This window comes from Schistocerca gregaria, chromosome 3 (genome assembly GCF_023897955.1).
Source record: "Schistocerca gregaria isolate iqSchGreg1 chromosome 3, iqSchGreg1.2, whole genome shotgun sequence".
Classification (NCBI taxonomy): domain Eukaryota; kingdom Metazoa; phylum Arthropoda; class Insecta; order Orthoptera; family Acrididae; genus Schistocerca; species Schistocerca gregaria.
In genome coordinates, this window is record NC_064922.1 from 231,149,604 (window position 1) to 231,172,057 (window position 22,454).

Below are 22,454 nucleotides of genomic sequence, written 5' to 3' on the forward strand. Positions count from 1 at the left end.
TAATGGCGTAAGTATTGTCTTCTTCACTGTTTAGTAGTTTTCAAGCAATACCATTCACAGTCAGTTCGTGACTCTCTCGCAGTATAGAATTTTTGAAAGAATGGCTAAGAATATCAGTGACTTAGTAGACTAGACCCTTGAACTGATTGTAAATGCTAAAGTGGCGTTTCGAGGTAACAGCGGAACAATAGCGGATGTGAAAGCAGTTACTACAATCTCATCCTGGGACCTCTTGGGATCATATAGAAACTTGGCTTACTGAAGTTAAATTGTGACTTTTACTTTCAAAGAGTAAAGAAAATTTCACTGTGACATTATGTTGTATGAAGTCGCCTTGTACCTCTCGTGTTTAACACCTTGCATGAATGTTCGTCTAAGATTCCCATGAATTGAGGCGAGGCAGAGATTTCAAAAACATCCGCAATGCAAAAGTACCGTCCAACGTTTTCTGAATGTGTGGGACGTTCTTCATATGGCAATGGCTCAGTCAAAACGGCAAACAGAAAAAAACAGAAATTTCCGATCTGTTATGAGAAATTGGAGACGGCATTTCCTCGCGAGGGGCAAGAGATTTAAGACAATACAATTTCTTTCCAAAGCCCACTGGTTCTTCTAAGTCCTAAACAAAAAACAAGTCATGACAATTCTCTTTATTTTTGTAAAGTTACGTTAACTCAGTGGAATGAACAATTTGCAACAATTAACATTGCTACATTTTTGCTACATTGATGCGTGTAGATGCAGGTTGAATGTTGTATGATCCCATTAAAAGCTAGGATTATTGACCAATATCAACTGTTCTACTTGGTGTGCAAGAAGAATGTAATAATTCCAATTCAAGAAAGAAAAGTGCGGACAGTTGTGAATGTTACCGAACTACAAATCTAAAAAAATCGTTGTTGCAAATAAAGGAGAAATTATTTACAGAGGAATGGACAAATCGAAAGCTAAGACCAGTCTGGGAACCGGAGAAATGTAGGAACACGAAAGGCAATACTACCTCTACAGTTTTCGTACAAGACTAGTTAACAAAGACAAACTTTCATTTATAGCATTTGTAGATTTAGAGGAATCTTTTGACATTATGGACAGGAATGCCCTACTTCAAATTCTGAAGACTGCAGGAGAAGGAGAGCAATTAGTTATCTACATCTTGTGCAGAAGCCAGATTGCAGGGCATGAAAGTGAGGCAGTGGTTGGGATATGGGAGACGGACAGGCTAGTGACCTATCCCCAACATTCCTCTATACATTGAGCAAGCAGTCTTGAGCGTCCTGAAAGTTGCCATTAGTCATTTTGAGGATAAACATCAGACTTTCTAGTAACGTCTGCTCTTAGAGTCAGCTGGGTATTTCCATGGACTTCTCACAATGACTAAACAAATACGTGGACAATCGCGCAACACTACCCTGAATCTTTCCCTGGTCTTTCGTCATTTCGCCTGCTGCGGTGGTCTAGCGGTTAAGGCGCTCAGTCTGGAACCGCGCGACTGCTACGGTCGCAGGTTCGAATCCTGCCTCGGGCTTGGATGTGTGTGATGTCCTTAGGTTGGTTAGGTTTACATAGTTCTAAGTTCTAGGGGACTGATGACCACAGCAGTTAAGTCCCATAGTGCTCAGTGTCATTTGAACCATTTTTTTCTTTCGTCATTTCACCTAGAAGTGTCGCAAGATGTTGAGAAATACTCAAGTATAGACTGGACGAGAGTTCCACAGGCAAACTCCTTTGTAACTGAATTACATTTCTATTGGATGCTTTCAATGATCAAACTATGACAGCCACCCTCCATACAACGGTTTTTATGTCTGTGCCCCACCCTCGGAATAAATATCAACAGATGCGTTACATCGATGACTATTACATCATGGTGTAATTAAACGCTATCGGAACTTTCGACTTTGAAGAATGCGTTACTTTTGGTAACATAACATTGCTGCCAAATTGGAAACCAGTATCTCTTGAGCAGTTCAAAGCTGTTAAATTTTATTTTTCTTACCTTCTAATGTTGATTACTTCTCACGTATGCACAACGTTGAAATCCAAGAGTAAGGGCACATGCGTCAAAGTACCATGATCGTGGAACTCTAACATGAATATGAGCAAAATACCAATAGTCCAACTTTCTAATTGTTCATTGCACCTCAGAAAATACGGCGTGAATTAAACATAATTATTTTAGAGATAATTGTTAGGAAGTACAATTTACGAAATAAAACTGTAGACATTCTATACGTATCAGACTCCTCAACTTTAGAAAAGAAACTGCAAAGTAGAATGCCCGTAAAATCGACAGCAGTAACCAGACCAGCATGTCATCATTTGAGAAGGTGGACCACAAACTAATGTACATCGTTTAATAGCGCTCTTATGTCAATGTTTTGGGTCGTTACTTTTGTTGATAAAGCGGTTTTTACATAGGGCTTTTACGCGGAACTGTACAAGGATATGATACGTTCATTTAAATTCAGGCACAGAAATGCTGTTCCGGATGAACATTCTTCGACGAGTTATGTTCGAAGGTCAAGTAAAATGAAGTACTCTCTCCATATTGGGTAACAAATATGATCGTTAAGGGTGGAAACTCGGAGAGCCCAAGAAAACAAGCTAGTGGAAAACTACCGAAGAAGCTGGGAAAGCCTCTCTGTCGAGATTACAAAGCGCTAAAAATAAAAGTGTGTACTGAAGTCCGTCAGTATGAAATTAGTCGGTTATTGACATTTAGTTTGACATAATATGCTACTTTGTTGAAGGTTTTTTCCGGTACGCAGAAAGGCATGTCTCACGCCGTACCCAGGCTGCTTAGTCATTCGTCTGATGGTCGAGGAAGTTGGTCGACAGAAAGAAGAAAAGAAGGGGGCCGGGGGGGGGGGGGGGGGAGAGATTAGTGTTTTTGCGTCTCGTCGTCATCGAGGTCTTTAGAGACGAAGCACAAGCTCTGATTGTTTCCAAGGATGGGGAAAGAATTCGGCCGTACCCTTTCAAAGGAACAATCGTGGAATTGACCTGGAGCTATTCAGGCATATCACGGATAACCTAAATTAGGAAGGTCGGATGCGGATTTGAACCGTCGTCCTCCCGAAGGTGAGTCCCGTGTGCTAACCACCGTACTACCTCACTTGGAACCTATACGCTCAGATTTTGTGCAGATTTCTTGTCTCATAACGGATAGTAGTGAACGAATTTTTTGGAGTTACGTGGTTTCGCGACTGTGGAGCTTTCAAATAAACTGACTGTAGGCTTGGGTGCAGAGCTATGATGCGAACTGTTTAACTGTCTAGCAGTTCTGTATAGCACTGTGTGCTCTTTTGGTTTTGAATTAACAGATGCACTGAATTTTACTTAAAAAATTACCTTGGTCTGGTGCGCCCTGACGTATTAAGTGTACTGTCCGATCTGGCTCAGAGCTTCAACCCGACATATTTGAAATTTATGGTAAGTTATTATGGGACCAAACTACTTAGGTCTTCGGTCCCTAAGCCTACATACTACTTTATCTAACTTTAACGTACGATATGGACAACAAACATACCCATGCCCGGTGGAGGACTAACCTCCGACAGGGGAGCGGTGCAGACCGTTACAAGGTGACCAAGACCGCGCGGCTACTCCTCGCGTCAACAACATGACATTTTTCCCTGCTCCGTCCAATACTTACAGATTTGTTCCAACATTAACAACTACTACGTATTATCTGGATCAATAGAACACACATACAGATTTCGTGGGGTGATAGGCAACAAATTCAAAAAATCGTATGCATTACTAGAGTCCAGCTTCTTGACTGGAGCTCAGGAAAGTGATGTACTCCAAGTGGACAAGAGAAAGTACCATGAGTGCTGCTTTTATCACATAACTAGATGAGACGTTTCGCAATTAGAAAGCTTTATTTAACCCAGAACGAGCATAACCTCTAACGGAGTCCATAATCAACGGGATCACTGAAGTTGAGGACACGCGCATGGATTCCATAATCCCTTTTCAACAGAGAAGTCCTGCCACTTTTCAAAAGTCCAGCCAACAGTTTATTATGTTTTCAGTTTGCGTCGCACTGCAGAGTTGCTTCTAATGGGAACAGTATACCGCCACTTTACCGACTTCCGCCTTTTTCAATGTATATGCTCAAATAAAATAAATAAGCATCTCAATACACTTTTTAATTTTATGCTCGCGCAGAAACTAATTTATGCCTGCGGTAACTACGGCTGGAGTAACTAATCACCTTCATTCCCGATTTTTTTTAATTTGTCTCTTTGTATTCGAATGCTTAGATCGGCGAGTTTGAGACCCGACTCTTTACAGAGAGAGAGTTATTTTCGAATAGAAACGATCCGATAACCCTGATCATTATACCATATAAAAATGAAAAAAGGAATTTCTGTGAACGCGTACGGGTGGGGGAGGATATGAGTGGATGTGAGTGCGTGCTTGACTTTATCAGATTCTCAAGACGGTCACAAAAGTATTGAATGAGTCTTACTTCGTACGTGAGAAGAATACTTCACATTACCCTTATTATTCCTTTTCACATTTTGTTTGTCTTCTAAGTGGATGGCTGTACTGGACGAAGGAATACACGAAGAATGGATTGCGCAAAATTATCAGTTGCTCTTTAGCTTACCTATTTCACATACAGTTTACTTCCATCCCCCCTCCCCTCTTCATTCAGGAAGCGACCGAGAAATCAGCGAAATACTCGTGTGGAATTTTATCATTATGGATAAGGTGGTGGATGTGTAGTCATTTTCAAACAGTTCATTTGCACACGCGTTTACCTATCTATGGGAGTGATGTGGTAGTCACAGAATTCCCACACGTGCGTGATAGCAGGGTACTGGTACCCTTGTCGCATGAATGTCGTAAATATTAAGGAGATGGGTGGAGGAAGGTGGGGGGGGGGGGGGGGAGAGAGAGATAGCATCCGCGCACAACTGACCATGGAAACAAAGAAGTTTCCAGAAATCGTAATGCCAGGAAGTCCTAATCGTGATTATAGTAACCACGTACTCAAGACTAGTTTCAAGGGAATAAACAGACCTTACTACAATGTGGATGCATGCTGAAAGTTTCATTATCTTAGGACAAACTATGACTTACACCAGTACACCTAAGCAAGGCTTCCGATTGCGCAGAAATAACATTCGGAAAGGGACGGTGTAATAACATCGAGCCTCGTTTTCCGTAATATGATCGAATTATAAACAGGAAGAGAGACTCATGATAGTTATGTTATTTCTTTCTTGGCCAAACAAATTGATAGTCCAACATGTTCAATTTCAATTAATTTTATCTACAAACCAGAGTGCATGAGTGTGGTGTCAGCGTCGGTGAGCGTAGAGTTGAAACCAGTCACCTAAGAACATAGTATGACCATCGGATAAATGCTTGTATCGGAGATCAAAAAATTGGAATGTCTTCCTGCTTATCTAAAAGAATGTGAACGAGAAGTGCGGTACCAGCTGCCTCATTCAAGCTTCCTCAGCAACTTTAAAAAAATTTCTAACAGTTTTAGCGTGCCACCTATTCGTACATTTTTTTTACATGCAACTCATCTCCAAACTCCCACAAGCCTCCTAACTATAATTCACTCCCCTTTGCTGTATGTCCCTTATACCCATTCACTCTCACTTGCATTATCTCACTCGTTCAGCCCAACTCATTTTCGTTATCTATGTATCTCTGTCACTGCCTACAGTCTCTCCTCTCACTGTCACTGTCTTCCTCCTGCTCTCTCTTACTGCTACTACCTCATTCATTCATTCCTTCTCATTCTCTCTCCCTCCCTCCCTCCATGTCACTGTCGCAAACACTGCCTCTCGTTATTACTGGCTCTCATCCACTTTCTTCTTCACTTTATTCCTCTCCCATTTGCACTGTCTCCTTCACTCTTTTCTTAGCGTTGTTCTGCTCCTGTCAGCTCTACGTTCCACTGCCACTGTACCTCTCTCTTTCTCTCACATTGCCATTGTTTTTTTCGCTTTTTCTGTAACACAATCACAGTATCTTCCAGTCTATATTACTTTTCCTTCTCTTTGCCATAACCACTTTCTTCTCGCTCAGCATAAGAAGGTGAGAATATATTTGCATACCGAATGTTTTCCCAAAAGCTTTAAAGGTTCCGAGGAAGCCTAGGCAGCTGATGCCCCACTGTGAAGTCAGAGTCTTTTAAATAAATAAGAACATATTCGCGTTTATTGTGCTGTTATAGATAAATTTTTCCAGTGGTTCTCTTTTTTCCCCACTGCAGCGGGTCATATAATTCATATGAAGTGAAATGTACTGATCAGTAAAATTTATATAGTTTACGTGTGTGAATGGTCCCGGCGGAGGTTCGAGTCCTCCCTCGGGCATGGGTGTGCGTATTTGTCCTTAGGATAATTTAGATTAAGTAGTGTGTAAGCTTAGGGACTGATGACCTTAGCAGTTAAGTCCCATAAGATTTCACACATTTGGATAATTTTTGAACTTATGTGAAATTGAAATAACGCAAAATTAATTTTGAACCTCAGTCCGGATTTTACGTGAAAAAATTTTTATGTGCTTCAGTCCTACAACACAGTTTATATACGAAACGGAGACCCATTATAGCATATTTCTCCGTATTACGTCACTTTATAAACCACGTTTTCGCTGCACATCGGATTTTACGTGTAGAAGTAGGGTAACTTTGAACCGCTGTATTTCGGAAACGGATAAACATGTGAAGGAAATTTTAGTTGTTGTTCGATATCGAGATCTTAGGAATATATCGTAAAAATTTCAGCCCTTTGCTGTGCATAGCCGTTTTGAAATCCTCGGTTGGGTTTCGGTCCGCTGGTGACGGCGAAAATAGAGTAAAAAGAGACTTTTTGCGGGATTTGCCGATGAACTGCCCATGAACTAACGGTGCCTCAGTAAGTCTCAACAAGCCATCTTATACCATATCACATGCTGAAAGAACCAACCGATTTCCTCTATACTCATAAGCAGGAGGAAGTGCATAATGTTCATACTTTGACCCTGTACTGGAGGATAGTGGAAAAAGACGATATTTATACTGGGTATATAAATGGTCCCTTACCTAAGGGCTATCCTAAACACTTGGCCCTAGCTTTTTATCGCCAATAGAATCCGAGGTATTAGCACCAGAAACTCCCTTTTTTCCTTTCTCTTTTCGTGTAGTTTTGGAACACGTTAGTTACGCATGCTGTCACGTGGATACCGATTGTATCAGGAAATAAATAAAAATTTGTGAATTTCATAAATTATTGTTACGGTGCAGATATTTGCCGATTTCTTTTCTCGCATTCTTAATGGAATGAGCGAGTATATGTCCAGTGATTCATCAGGGAAAATCTACCGGCATAAGAAATTGTAACTACTGCTGCTGTTAAACATTTCGGGATGTGAGGTGGTTGTCTAAAAAACTCTTCTGTTCCTGACGTTTCGTCCAGGACTGCGCTGGACCTCTTCAGAAGCGCTCCTCCGCTGAGTTTTGCCGACTCATCGGTCGGACGTGCGAGAGTGATATGTATGTCTATGGACCATTTGTGAACCCAGTAGAAATATCGTCTTGTTTCACTATCATGCAGTATAGGGTTGAAGTATGAATATTACACATATATATCGCTCTCGGACGTCCGACCGGTCAGTCGGCAAGACTCAGCAGAGGAGCGCCTCTGAGGATGTCCAGCGCAGTCCTGGAAGAAACGTCAGGAGCAGAAGAGTTTCCTGGACCACGATCTCACATCCCATAGGGTTCACCAGCAGCTATGTCATCCGGATTTCCATGAATTGCAGCTATTGTTTTTTGATTTATTATTTTCGATCTGAAGCCATTTCCCGAGAGACCCATTGGTGAGTTATTTAATATTATTGAAATGAATCTAAGAAGACTCAGAATCGCTTCACTTTTGCTAATAGCGGTATTCACTTTAATGTTAGTTCTAAATAATCTTAATATATCGCGTGAAAGCAAAATACCGCCTGTATGTTATTTAACAATATATTGGCTTTCAACCAAAGATCACTAAGCTGAAAGATCATACGAATTTTGACTCGTATGTAATTCTGATGAGATCTGCATGCGTCATTGCTAGAAGAGAAAGGAAAAAAAGAAAACCGTGGCCTTCGTACACTGAGAACTAGCACTTTATTCAAGTTCGAACAATCTTCCAGCAGGAACCATTCACCTCTAATTTAGACACGATTGATTTTGTAATGCTGTCTCACTACCTCACCATTTAAGTTTAACAAATATTTTGTATATGCTGCAATTTATAAGAAAAGGTAGACTGGAGTTTACTTTTTATAATTAGGATATTTGTGTAACAGTACAACTTCCCTTCCATATCAGAATAATACTTGATTAAGTTACAAATTAATATATATGTCAATAGTGCCTGAGCTTTCGGCAACTAGCAACAAGGTAGAATATTAAAGAACAACAAAAAATACCAACTATATCTAGTCATGCCTGCAAAGTGAGTACAACTGATTGTACTCTAGGTTTCCGATGAACTCATTATTGATATTTCTTAGCAAAGGAACATTTTCTCCTGGTTAGCTTAACGAGTAGTTTGGAAGGTAAATGTCGGTGCTGTCACTTAGGAAATGCCGCCCTTACCTAGGGTGATAACGACGAGTCGAATAAGCCAAGAGTTAATGTAATAGTTGGTATTCGACAGGTAGAAGGGTGGACGGGCCCCACCAGCAATACACCGCTTGGAGCTGTGCTCGCACTGTCGGCTCACACTGTGTTAACACTTTTGCAGCGCCGTACATTGTGCGCCTACCACTACTCAGGTAGCAAATTTCTCCGTATGCGAATACATGTATTTCAGAAACACCCGTAACTCGAGCCCTAATTAAAATGGACAGATTTGTGACGTTGTTAGAAGTTAGAGATCTGTGCCATACGTGAATGTCTGAATTTTTACGTGATTTTTGAAGGAAGTAAGGTCTTTAAATTTCATACTCGTTACAAGTTAAATATTGTGGAACTTGCGAAAAATGCTGTTTTACAGAGCTTACACAGCTTTGAAAGTATCCGTTGCCGAGCGAAGAATTTTGCTATGAGCGGAAAAAGTATTCTAGTGGTTTCAGTAGTTTTCAAGATACGTGATGAAAGTTTGAAACTGGATCCGGATGGTAAAACGTCGCCCGTTGCAATTTAATTAACATAACTCTGGTTATAATTAGAATTAAGAGCAGATATTTACATGCTTAGAGACACTATAGAGATTTATACCCTTGTGCAAGATCAGGGCTATAAAGAAAATTTCTAACGCAGTGGAGCACTTTGGTGACGAAACAGGCCTAGTCACGACAACGTCTCAATTTTGGACCTTGCACACCAGATGCCAACTCATTTGAAACTCTGCAGAGCGACAAAGTTCTTTTTTAATATTAGCCCAGAACACCTTAGTGTGTAAGTAGTGCTGCGCTTCGACTTGTTCGAACACTTTACGTCACAGCTCGAGAAATCTCTGGTACTACAAGGTCTTTCGATCACAGTATACATACACTAGTGGCTCTGTTGACAATATCTCCACCACTTGTCTTAGTGTCTTTAATGCGCTATCGATTTTAATAATAAAAATAACTATGAGACATGAACTGAACTATCTTCTAGGATACAGGTCATATGTAAGAACGGCAATTACTAAATAAATGAATGACTGAAAACCTGATTCTGTGCAGTTTACGATCTTTATCTCGTCCTGCGTTCTAGGGACGTCTGTTCTTACTATCTCTGAGCCAGATTATACCGCTGTAATTTGTTCCTGCGGTAGCAACTGCAGTCATGATATAATTTGTTTGGGTGGCATTTATTTCTTAATTTTATTCCTTGTTTCGCATGAACGTTGCTATCTTGTTTTCAGACTGATTGATTATCATCTTGTAACGCTTGTACCTGGTATCCTATCATGCGAACATGGATTGAACGCTCATTTGCAACCGATTTGGTAAATCATTAGTGTCACTCAAACAAAATTTTAAAATCCTGGAAATGGCATCAGTCAGTAACTGTAGGATTACGGATGCAATCGGAGTCAATCGGCAACGAGCTACACGTCAGAAGGTTATGCAAACGTGTATCTATGTTTCGACAGATTAAAACCTGTCCTCCTCAAAGGAAGTAATAACACGTTCAATAATGGTGCCGGCCGCGGTGGTCTCGCGGTTCTAGGCGCGCAGTCCGGAACCGTGCGACTGCTACGGTCGCAGGTTCGAATCCTGCCTCGGGCATGGATGTGTGTGATGTCCTTAGGTTAGTTAGGATTAAGTAGTTCTAAGTTCTAGGAGACTGATGACCACAGCAGTTGAGTCCCGTAGTGTTCAGAGCCATTTGAAACATCAATAATGGTTCAAATGGCTCTGAGCAATATAGGACTTAACTTCCGAGGTCATCAGTCCCCTAGAGCTCAGAACTACTTAAACCTAACTAACCTAAGGACATAACATACGTCCATGCCCGAGGCAGGATTCGAACCTGCGACTGTAAGCGGTCGAGCGGTTCCAGACTGTAGCGCCTAGAACCGCTCGGCCACCCCGGTCGGCGTAATAACACGTGTTAGATATCGTGTGAAAAGCGAAAGGCTTAGTCAACAGGAAACTGATCCATATAAATGCTATGGTATAGCCACTAGGGTTAGTCAACAGCAAAAGCTAACGGTTAGAATAAAATTTTGACGTGCAATTGGTTGGCTCCATGATTCCCATTGTATGCAAGGAATAAAATATTGTATTGGTTTGAGTTAAGTAATACATTTGGAGGACATTTTCGCCTTTGTCTGTTTACTTTAAAAATCAGCGCAAATTATTGTAAATTTGTGCAAATACAAGGGGAGTTTATCCAGTGATGGGGTTTAGTACCATTTCCTGCTGAGTTTCACTAAATCGTCAGAATTAAGCAGAACCATTGTCTGTCTGTTGTGATTAGTTCGTAGTTTCTCACGTATCCCTTGCCACACGGGTCAAATGTAGCGTGACTATTCGGGCAGGCTCGATACTGTATCGACCGCTGTGGCGTATAGGGAAATCTCGAGCCCGATCGAATGCGAGTGCAGTTCCCTTACCCTAATCATACGTGTGTATTGTAAGGAACAAGTGCTGTGCTGTGGGCGATATGTATGGTAGGAAATGAACACACTTCGTACGCTGCAATCGCTATGTAGACACTTTTTTTTGTTCGAAGATGACGGTTTCGGCAGTCTTCTATTCTCATGGAACTACTTTTAAATTTGCCACGTTATATTAAATGAAGTCAAAGCATCACTCCATATGTATACGTATAGTACCAACAGGGTTTATTCAAGATACGTATGCGTGTGGTGTGCCTTTTATTCTTTAACTTCATGTAATGTAAAGTGAAAATTTTATAAAAAATCCAGTGAAATCAGATGATATCATCATAGGGGTTTTGAAACCGGTCATCAATAAAAGAGTGTTATTCTTATCCAAGATGAACTGCGTAGATAAGTCCGAACAGTGGAAGTTCTACATCTACATCCATACTCCGCAAGCCACCTGACGGTGTGTCGCGGAGGGTACCTTGAGTATATCTGTTCTCCCTTCTATTCCAGTCTCGTATTATTCGTGTAAAGAAGGATTGTCGGTATGCCTCTGTGTGGGATCTGATCTCTCTGTTTTTATCCTCATGGTCTCTTCGCGAGATATACGTAAGAGGGAGCAATATACTGCTTGACTGCTCGTTGAAGGGATGTTCTCGAAACTTGAACAAAAGCCCCTACCGAGCTACTAAGCGTCACTCTTGCAGAGTGTTCCACTGGAGTTTATCTATCATCTCTATAACGCTTTCGCGACTACTAAATGATCCTGTAACGAAGCGCACTGCTCTCCGTTGGATCTTCTCCATCTCTTCTATCAATTCTATCTGGTACGGATCCCACACTGGTGGGCACTATTCCAGCAGTGGGCGAACAAGTGTACTGTAACCTACTTCTTTTGTTTTCGGATTGCATTTCCTTAGGATTCTTGCAATGAATCTCAGTCTGGCATCTGCTTTATCTACGATTAATTTTTTATGGTCATTCCATTTTAAATCGCTTCTAATGCCTACTCCCAGATAATTTATGCAATTAACTTCTTCCAGTTGCTGACCTGCTATATTGTAGCTAAATGATAAAGGATTTTTGTTGCTGTGTATTCGCAGCACATTACACTTGTCTACATTGATATTCAATTGGCATTCCCTGCACCATGCGTCAATTCGCTGCAGATCCTCCTGCATTTCAGTACAGTTTTCCATTGTTACAACCTCTCGATATACCACAGCATCATCCGCAAAAAGCCTCAGTGAACTTCCGATGTCATCCACAAGGTTCAAAATGGTTCAAATGGCTCTGAGCACTATGGGTCAACATCTGAGGCCATCAGTCCCGTAGAACTTAGAACTACTTAAACTTAACTAACCTAAGGACATCACACACATCCATGCCCGAGGCAGGATTCGAACCTGCGACCGTAGCAGTTGCACGGTTCTGGACTGCGCGCCTAGAACCGCGAGACCACCGCGGCCGGCACCATTATTGAACGTGTTATTACTTCCTTTGAGGAGGACAGGTTTTAATCTGTCAAAACGTAGATACACGTTTGTATAACCTTCTGACGTGTAGCTCGTTGCCGATTGACTCCGATTGCATCCGTAAACCTACAGTTACTGACCGATGCCATTTCCAGGATTTTAAAATTTTGTTTGAGTGACACTAATGATTTACCAAATCGGTTGCAAATGAGCGTTCAATCCATGTTCGCATGATAGGATACCAGGTACAAGACTGAAGCGCCTAGAACCGCTTGGCCACCCCGGCCGGCCATCCACAAGGTCATTTATGTATATTGTGAATAGCAACGGTCCAACGACACTCCCCTGCTGCACACCTGAAATTACTCTTACTTCGGAAGACTTCCCTCCATTGAGAATGACATACTGCGTTCTGTTATCTAGGAACTCTTCAATCCAATCACACAATTGGTCTGATAGTCCATATGCTGTGGGGGAACTGAATCGAATGCCTTGCGGAAGTCGAGAAACACAAATACTTTCGTATTAGCCGACAGAGTTCAGTGTGGGACTTGACTTTAGCACCAAACTGACAGACAATCCTTACAGGCAGACTGTGTTAGAAACGTCACTAGAGATACCGACATGCAGCCCAGTGTGTACTTACGAGCAGCGCGAGCAGGCCGCCCCTGGCAGCCATGACTGCTGGTGGAGTTGACGGCACTGTGTGGTCCGGCCGCTGCCTTATCTCATATATATATCTTCTCCCCCGGCGACGGCCGAGGAGCATCCGCGTGTGTGACGACTCGCACGCCGCGGGTGACGACCGCTGCTCACCCCCACCCCTCCCACAACCCTTCAGTACCGTAACTCTTCACGCGGACAAACTCTCGCCGCAGGCTCCATACCGTTCAAGGTAACGCTTATATAGCCCCGCTGCGGCTGCTGTATCTTATTCCTATGACGGCAGACTGCTCGCCCGAGGCAGTAAAGAACTTCTCAAACTGAATACACACCGAGAAAATAAACGAAACTGCAACTGTTGTGGGGTGAACCATGAAAATCTCAGCAGCTAATGATATTAACGCGCACTGAGGATACGAGTATAATGATTTACTCTGTAGGATGGTGAAACCTAGCTGACGGTATGCGTCCACGAGACTCAGATGGCCATAGACACGGGTTCCCAGGTAGATGCCGTGTTTCTTGACTTCCGCGAGGCGTTTGATACAGTTCCCCACAGTTGTTCATTAACAAAGTAAGAGCATATCAGACCAACTGTGTGATTGAAGAGTTCCTAGATAACAGAACGCAGTATGTCATTCTCAATGGAGAGAAGTCTTCCGAAGTAAGAGTGATTTCAGGTGTGCCGCAGGGGAGTGTCATAGGACTGTTGCTATTCGCAATATACATAAATGACCTTGTGAATGACATCGGAAGTTCACTGAGGCTTTTTGAGGATGATGCTGTAGTATATCGAGAGTATATGGGCAATTTAAATCTGCAAGCCATACACAGCAATCCGCTTGCGTTTTGAATCACAAAGTCAAAAGGCTCCTGCTACGTTGTAGTAAAATTAAATTAAATGATCGTATAGCACTGATGGCCGAAATTCCCATATGGGGAAGTTCGGCCGCCAAGCTGCTAATCTTTTGAGTTGACGCCACATTGGGCGACCTGCGTGTCGATGACGATTATATGACATTTAGGACAACACAACTCCCAGTCCCCGAGACGAGAAAATCTTCGAGCAGGCTAGGAATCGAACCCAGGCCAGCTGCATGGCCATTAGTTGTGCTGATTGCTCAGCTAAGGGGGCGGACTACATTACAGTAATCGTACTTAATGAAAATTGCCTATGACAGTATATTACATATTCCAAATCCTATTTGGTGAAAATTTAATTTCTTTCGTCGTGATCGATGTTTTAAGAATACTGCAACCGTGTCATTCGTGACAAATACTAGTACACTGCATCAGTTACGTTTATTCACGCATAGCACAACAATTTTTGCGGTTTTATTTTAATTTTCAAGTGCAAATATCTGCAATTTTATTTTGTATGTCTGCACGTATGATGTTCTGCCTCTATTGCCCTGCTTTCATCTCGCACCACAGAACACCTAGGACAAAAACTTGTCTGTGGCGAAAGGCAGTGAATCGATTAGCTTTTTCAGATCTTATGCTGTATATAATACCTATAGCAAATACATAAATATGTTTATTCCTTCATACATCCGTCATTTAAATATCCAGTAGTGTTACGATAGAAGCTGCAAGTGACAACGTGGGGTAATCAATGTAAACCATGTGAACACCACCTCTGACTGTATCCAAATTCTTTGGGAACCCATGTTGTTGTAATTTCTTTGTACGATTTCTATTTCACGTCAACAAATAATGTGAGTGATGGTATGTGTGTGTGTTTTCTGCAAAGTGGAGGCGGAAAAGTACCTGTAAGTGAAGAGAGAAAAAGTACTGTTTTAACTTCAGCATGTAAAATATCACCACGTTTACAGTTTCCAATTTTCCAACTGCAGTAAAACCAGAAAAAGACGACGGCAGGGCAGGAGGGATAGAACACCACACACGCAAACGTCACATAGAATACCAATGTAAATATTTGCACTTAGTAATGAGAATAAATTCTCGAAACACTTAGTACTGCGCATGCAGAAACGTGACTGGTACAATATTTTATTATTTAAATTGTTCGTTAGTTATGTGTACTACCCATCTAATCTTCAACATTCTTCTGTAGCACCACATTTCGAAAGCTTCTATTCTCTTCTTGCCCAAACTATTTTTCGTCCATGTTTCACTTCCATACATGGCTACATTCAATACAAATACTTTCAGAAATGAGTTCCTGACACTTAAATCTATACTCGATATTAACAAATTTCTCTTCTTAGGAAACGCTTTTCTTGCCATTGCGAGTTCACATTTTATATCCTCTCTACTTCGACCATCATCAGTTATTTTGCTCCCCAAATAGCAGAATTCCTTTACTATTTTAAGTGTCTCATTTTCTAATCTAATTCCCTCAGCATCACCCGACTTAATTCGACTACATTCCATTATCCTCGTCTTGCTTTTGTTTATGTTCACCTTATACCCTCCTTTCAAGACACTATCCAATCCATTCAACTGCCCTTCCAAGTCCTTTGCTGTCTCTGACAGAATTACAATGTCATCAGCGAACCTCAACGTTTTTATTTCTTCTCCATGGATTTTAATACCTACTCCGACTTTTTCTTTTGTTTCCTTCACTGCTTGCTCAATATACAGATTGAATAACATCGGGAAGAGACTACAACCCTGTCTCACTCCCTTCCCAACCACTGCTTTCTTTTCATGTCCGTCGACTCTTACTACTGCCATCTGGTTTCTGTACAAATTGTAAATAGCCTTTCGCTCCCTGTATTTTACCCCTGCCACCTTCAGAATTTGGAAGAGCGTATTCCAGTCAACATTGTCAAAAGATTTCTCTAAGTCTACAAATGCTAGAAACGTAGGTTTGCCTTTTCTTAATCTAGCTTTTAAGATAAGTCGTAGGGTCAGTATTGCCTCACGTGTTCCAACATTTCTACGGAATCCAAACTGATCTTCCCCGAGGTCGGCTTCTACTAGTTTTTCCATTCGTCTGTAAAAAATCCGCGTTAGTATTTTGCAGCCGTGACTTATTAAACTGATAGTTCGGTAATTTTCACATCTGTCAACACCTGCTTTCTTTGGGATTGGAATTATTATATTCTTCTTGAAGTATGAGGGAATTTCGCCTGTTTCATACATCTTGCTCACCAGATGGTAGAGTTTTGTCATGACTGACTCTCCCAAGGCTGTCAGTAGTTCTAATGAATTGTTGTCTACTCCCGGGGCCTTGTTTCGACTCAGGTCTTTCAGTGTTCTGTCAAACTCTTCAAGCAGTATTATATCTCCCATTTCATCTTCATCTACATCCTCTTCCACTTCCATATTATTGTCCTCAAGTACATCGCCCTTGTATAGACCCTCTATATACTCCTTCCACCTTTCTGCTTTCCTTTCTTTGCTTAGAACTGGGTTTCCATCTGAGCTTTTGATATTCATACAAGTTGTTCTCTTTTCCCCAAAGGTCTCTTTAATTTTCTTGTAGGCAGTATCTATCTTGCCCCTAGTGAGATAAGCCTCTACATCCTTACATTTGTCCTCTAGCCATGCCTGCTTAGCCATTTTGCACTTCCTGTCGATCTCATTGTGGAGACGTTTGTATTCCTTTTTGCCTGAAGGATTAAGACTGAAATTTATCGAGGGTAGGGCGGGACCTCCTACTGTCAATATCTACTACGTCTGTATCTACATACCTACTTCACACTTAAGTACTTCGAAGAGGGTTCATAGATCCACTCTACCGTTCAGCTCTCTAATAGCAAGCATGTGACAAAGACGAATACCTAAATCTTTCCGTGCAATTTCTGAGGTCATTTCCTCCTACCTAAATAGAAGTCAACAAAACTTTTTTGCATTCATTAAAGTTCTCGCCGCAACTAGAAACGCCTGTTTTAATGATTGCCACCCACACTCGCGTATAATACTGGAATTTCGTCCCCATTTCGCGATAATACAAAAAGAGCTGCCCTTCTTTGAACTTCTTTATATATATTCGTTAGACCTATCTGGGAAGGGCTCCACATCGCACAGCAGTACTCCATAAGAGCTTGAACAATCTCTAAGGTACATTTGTTGCATCTTCTAACTGTTCTGGCAATAAAACGCAGTCTTCCATTCGGCTTTGTCACAGAATTTGGTATGTGGCAGTCCCAATTTAAGTCGTTCGTAAACGCATTTAGTTCAACCGACAGTCCCTAAATTTTTGCGATTTATCACGCAACGAAATTTAACAAATTTCTTAGTACTCATTTTCAGGACCTTTTTATTGTTCAGCATCAAATGCCACTTTTCGCGCCACACACGTAGATTAGTCTGAATCTCGTAATCATTTTCTCACAAGATTAAATCATCAGAAGGTATTATGGAAGCAGAGAGAGCTACATAAGAGATTCACACGAAACTGAATCATATCTGATACAAAGGTGTAAGTGTAAGCATAGTTAAGCAAAAAGCGTTAGATACATTTATAAGAAAAATCTTACTTTACGATGTTTTGAAGTACGGAAAACACTGAGCAATGAACTCTATACAAAATCAGTCAGTGGATAAATGATGATGCCCAGATGCCAATAAGTAATGGCGCCACCGGATAGGACGACACAGAATGAAATCTGAAATACTAAATTATAATTTTCAAAACTGTTTCACCAACGAAAATGGCAACGTAGTTTCCACTTTCGAATGCAGCAGGAATGTTGAAGTACAAGTTCAAGAGAAATATTTAAGCATGAAAGTGAAAAACAATTGACGATACTTGACACGCAGTAGGTCCCTGGAACGTGTTAGAAAATATAGGAAAACTTGAAGATGACCTTAATTATGACCGAGAAATGGATCTCAACAAAAATAAGTGTAATGGAAGTTAGTAGACTTTTGATCATGGCATCACGAATAAGTCTCTGCACTCAGTCATAACAATTATTTGAGAATGTACACTGAAGAGCCAACCAATCTAGTACAGCTGCCTGACATCGAGTAGGGCCCATGCGAACAAGCAAAAGTGCCGCAGCACGACGTGGCATGGACTCGACTAATGTCTGAAGTAGTTCTGGAGGGAATTGAGACCATGAATCGTGCACAGCTGCCCATGAATCAGTAAGAGTACAAGGGGTGGAGATCTCTTCTGAATTGTGTGTTGCAAAGCATGCCAGATATGCTCAATAATGTTCATGTCTGGGGGGCTTAGTGGCCAGCGGAAGTGTTTAAGCTCAGAAGAGTGTTTCTGGAGCCACTCTGTTTCAATTCCGGACGTTTGGGATGTCGCATTGTCCTGCTGGAATTTCCAAAGTCCGTCGTAATGCACATTGGGCATGAATGGATGCAGGTGATCAGACAGGATGCTTACGTACGTGTCACCTCTCAGAGTCGTATCTAGACGTGTCAGGGGTCCGATATCATTCAAAACTACACACGACCCACACCATTACAGAGCCTCCGCCAGCTTGAACAGTTTCCTGCAGGATCCATGGATTCATCAGGTTGTCTCCATACCCACAAACGTCCATCCGCGACACAATTTGAAACAAGACTCGTCCGGCCAGGCAACATGCTTCAAGTCATCAGCAGTCAAAAATCGGTGTTGACAGTCCCAGCATAGGCGTAAAGCTGTATGTCGTATAACCATGAAGGATACACGAGTATATCGATGATGTTTCGTTGAATGGTTCACACGGTGACACTTGTTGATGGCCCAACATTGAATTCTGCAGCAATCTGTGGAAGGGTGGTACTTCTGTCACGCTGAACGATTCTCTTCAGTCGTCGACGGTCCGTTTTTGTAGGGTCTTTTCCCGGCAGCAGCGATGTGAGAGATTTGATGTTTTACCGGATTCCTGATACTGGCCTCGAGGGTCAGCCGTATGGTCTTAGGCGTCTTGTTACGGTTCGCGCGGCTCTCCCCATCGGATGTTGGAGTCCTCTCTTCGGCATGGATGCGTGTTCTATCCTTAGTCTAAGATTAAGTAGCCTAGAGACCGATGACCTCAGCAGTTTGGTCCCATAGAACTTACTACAAATTTCCTATTTCCTTATATTCACGGTACACTCGTGGAATGGTCGTTAAGGGAAAATACCCACTTCATCGCTACCTCGGACCTGCTGTGTCCCATCGCTCGTGCGCCGACTATAACACCACGTTCAAACTTATTAAATCGTGATAACCTGCAACTCTAGCAGCAGTAAGAGATCTAACAACTGCGGCATTGTTTTCTTATACAGGCGTTGCCGACCGCAACATCAGTTCTGCCTCTTCACGCATTTCTGTATTTGATTACGCATGCCTATGCCAGTTTATTCGGCGCTGCAGTGTACATCGATCATCCTTGTAAAGCTCAAACACCAGTTTTTCTAACAAGTGCGCCTTGACATCCCTTGAATATTGGTATTTTTTTTCAATACGCAGACATACTGCTGCGATCTTATTCAAGGAGTAGTAGTTTAGTGTTTAGCGTCCCGTCAACAACGAGGTCATTAGAGACGGAGGAGGAGCTCGGATTAGGGAAGGACGGAGAAGGAAATCGGCCGTGCCCTGTCAAAGGAACCATCCCGTCATTTGCCTGAAGGTGTGTTAGGGAATGTAAGGAAAACTAAAATCAGGTTGGCCGGACGCCTGTTTGGAGAGTCGTCCTCCCGAATACCAGTCCAGTGTGCTGACCACTCGCCACCTCGCTCGGTGGACTTGCTTGAAATCTGTTCACTATCGTTTTTTCTTCTCTTTCTTACTATGCTGCGGATAATCTCCCATGTACGTAGGTATGTTTAGTACCCGTATGTTTAGTACCCGCTCCTTGGACAACGATTGTCCTTTACCATGTTTCACATGCAGACAGGATTTGTGGCTCTATGACCGACAAAGTCGATGAACTACTTGGCTCGGCACCTGTTTCACTATCACTTGCACTTGTAAAACACACATTGTCATCACTGTACTCCTCATGTACATTGTTGGCACAGTCGAGTGTATAAGACACCAACATTCCATTGACGTGTCTTGAACAAACGCTAAGATTTCCTCTTCCAATTCTTTCTCACTCTGCGTTGGGTTTCTTTCTGACGAAATGTCAACTTCGGTGACTATTATTGTGAATTTAGTCCAATGTTTGCTTCGTTTATCGTTGCCATTGCTCTGCTTTGTATTAACACCAGTAGCACTGTAGTTGTGTTGAGAGTTACTTGTCGACTAAGCAGTTGACCTACGTTCCGTAGCCTCATGCTGTGCCCACCATGGGATACATCGGATACATCCAGCCTGGTTCAAAATGGATCTGAGCACTATGGGACTGAACATCTGTGGTCATCAGTCCCCTAGAACGTAGAACTACTTAAACCTAACTAACCTAAGGACACCACACAAATCCATGCCCCAGGCAGGATTCGAACCTGCGACCATAGCGGTCGCACGGTTCCAGACTGAAGCGCCTAGAGCCGCTCGACCACTGCGGCCGGCTACATCCAGCATGCCCCCCGTTGCCATTAGCAGCAAATATTATGATTGCATGGTAGGCAATACATGGGGTGCCGCGCGGAGTGGCGGTGCGGTTTGAGGTGTCATGCACGGACTGTGCGGCCCCTCCCGCCGTAAGTCGTTTCAGGCAAATGCCGGGATGGTTCCTTTGAAAGGGCACGGCCGATTTCCTTCCCAATCCTTCCCTAACCCGAGCTTGCGCTCCGTCTCTAATGACATCGTTGTCGACGGGATGTTAAACACTAACCACCACCACAACCACCACCACCACCACCCTCCCGCCGGAGGTTCAAGTCCTCCCTCAGGCATTGGTGTGAGTGTTGTTCTTAGCATAAGTTAGATTAAGTAGTGTGTAAGTCTAGGGATCGATGACCGCAACAGTTTGGTAGCTTAGGAATTCACACACACACACACACACACACACACACACACACACACACACACACACACACAAACAAACAAACAATACCATATGACCCTTCAAATTGAGTGGTAAATAACAGATCACACATGGTATCTATTCAGTATGCTAACTATGCGGAGGTCGTGTATTATATAAGACACGAAGAAATTAGGGGTATGCGTGAAATATAAAAGTACAAAGATGTAATATCTCGTGTCTTTTTGTTTTCTGAAGTTCTGAGGGCCTTCCACAATAACAGTTGGAAGGATGGGAGGAGTCGGTACTATGAACCATGATGGACGATCTAACACAGTGGAGTGCAATGGCTAGAATTGCTACTCCAACTTGCAATACGCGTATACTTCCTGAACTGGTAAATAAACCCGAAAAATTCACACCCACATCAAAATGATTTCTGAATTATCCTTTGCTTGATTTTACGTTATTGTTCGGGTTTAATAACGGTTAACTGACGGACAGAGTAAAAGATAGCAAGGAAATCTCGACAAGCAAACCTGGGTCAAGGGCAGCACAGAATCTCATTTCTCTCATTGCGCAGACTACCTAAGCTGGACAGCCTATACGCTCGATCACACACGCAAACATACGATATGCATTCAGTTAGTAGCACAATACATTTTTTTCTCGGTCAGTTTAGACTGAAAATATAATGCGGAGTTTGCTATAGGACACCGCTGATTATTTCCGCTTCCGACCCTGTAGTTTCATGAAGATCCTATAGATGGCGGCGCCCTACGTAGCCTCCAAAATGCGTTCCATGAAGAGAACTGACATTGAGTTTCTTTTGGTGGAAAACCAGAACATCTCAGATATTCAAGCCCCTTGCAGAATAAAGATCAACGGAGAACCATACGTGTGGAGCTGCCTACTCATTACGAAGCTGATCGTAACAATGTGTCGTGGAACATCGTCACAGGTGATGAAAGATGGATACATCAATACGAACCGGAAACGAAACGAGAATCCATGGAGCGGCGCACACACCACCTCTCCTCCGAAGAAAAGGTTCGAAGTTGCTTCCTCTATCGGTAAAGTCGTGACGACGGTCTTATGGGGACTAAACTGGCTACATTATTTCATGTCGTCCCTCATGGTGCAACGATGAGGTGTGAAGTGTACTGTACACTCAGGAAACTGAAGAAGCCGCCTTAGCGAGTTGGTCGCTACAAAAATGCAAACGAACTTCTCCTTGTCCACAACGCAAGGCCTCACAAGTTTGCGCACATGAGAGGATCTCTCAAAACTTCATTGCACTGTTCTTCGCCATTCATCCTACAGCCCAGATCTGGCACCTTCCGCCTTCCATCGTGTTTGGCCCAATGAAGGATGCACTCCGTGGAAGCAGTAGGTGGGTGATGGTGAGGTTAGTGGTGGAGCAAGACCTGAGCTCCGACGTCGACCGATAGTGG

At 42.4% G+C, this 22,454-nt stretch overlaps 1 protein-coding gene across 1 annotated transcript in view; it reads right to left on the reverse strand.

The window, feature by feature from the left end:
- The window catches only part of LOC126355323 (basic proline-rich protein-like), a 75,897-nt gene extending 62,632 nt beyond the window's left edge, over window positions 1-13,265 (reverse strand). Inside the window, exon 1 of the mRNA XM_050005617.1 lies at window positions 13,173-13,265. Coding sequence (XP_049861574.1) covers window positions 13,173-13,205 — 33 coding nt within the window. The 5' untranslated portion in view covers window positions 13,206-13,265. The remainder of the gene's footprint in view (window positions 1-13,172) is intronic.
- Window positions 13,266-22,454: the final 9,189 nt, after the last annotated feature.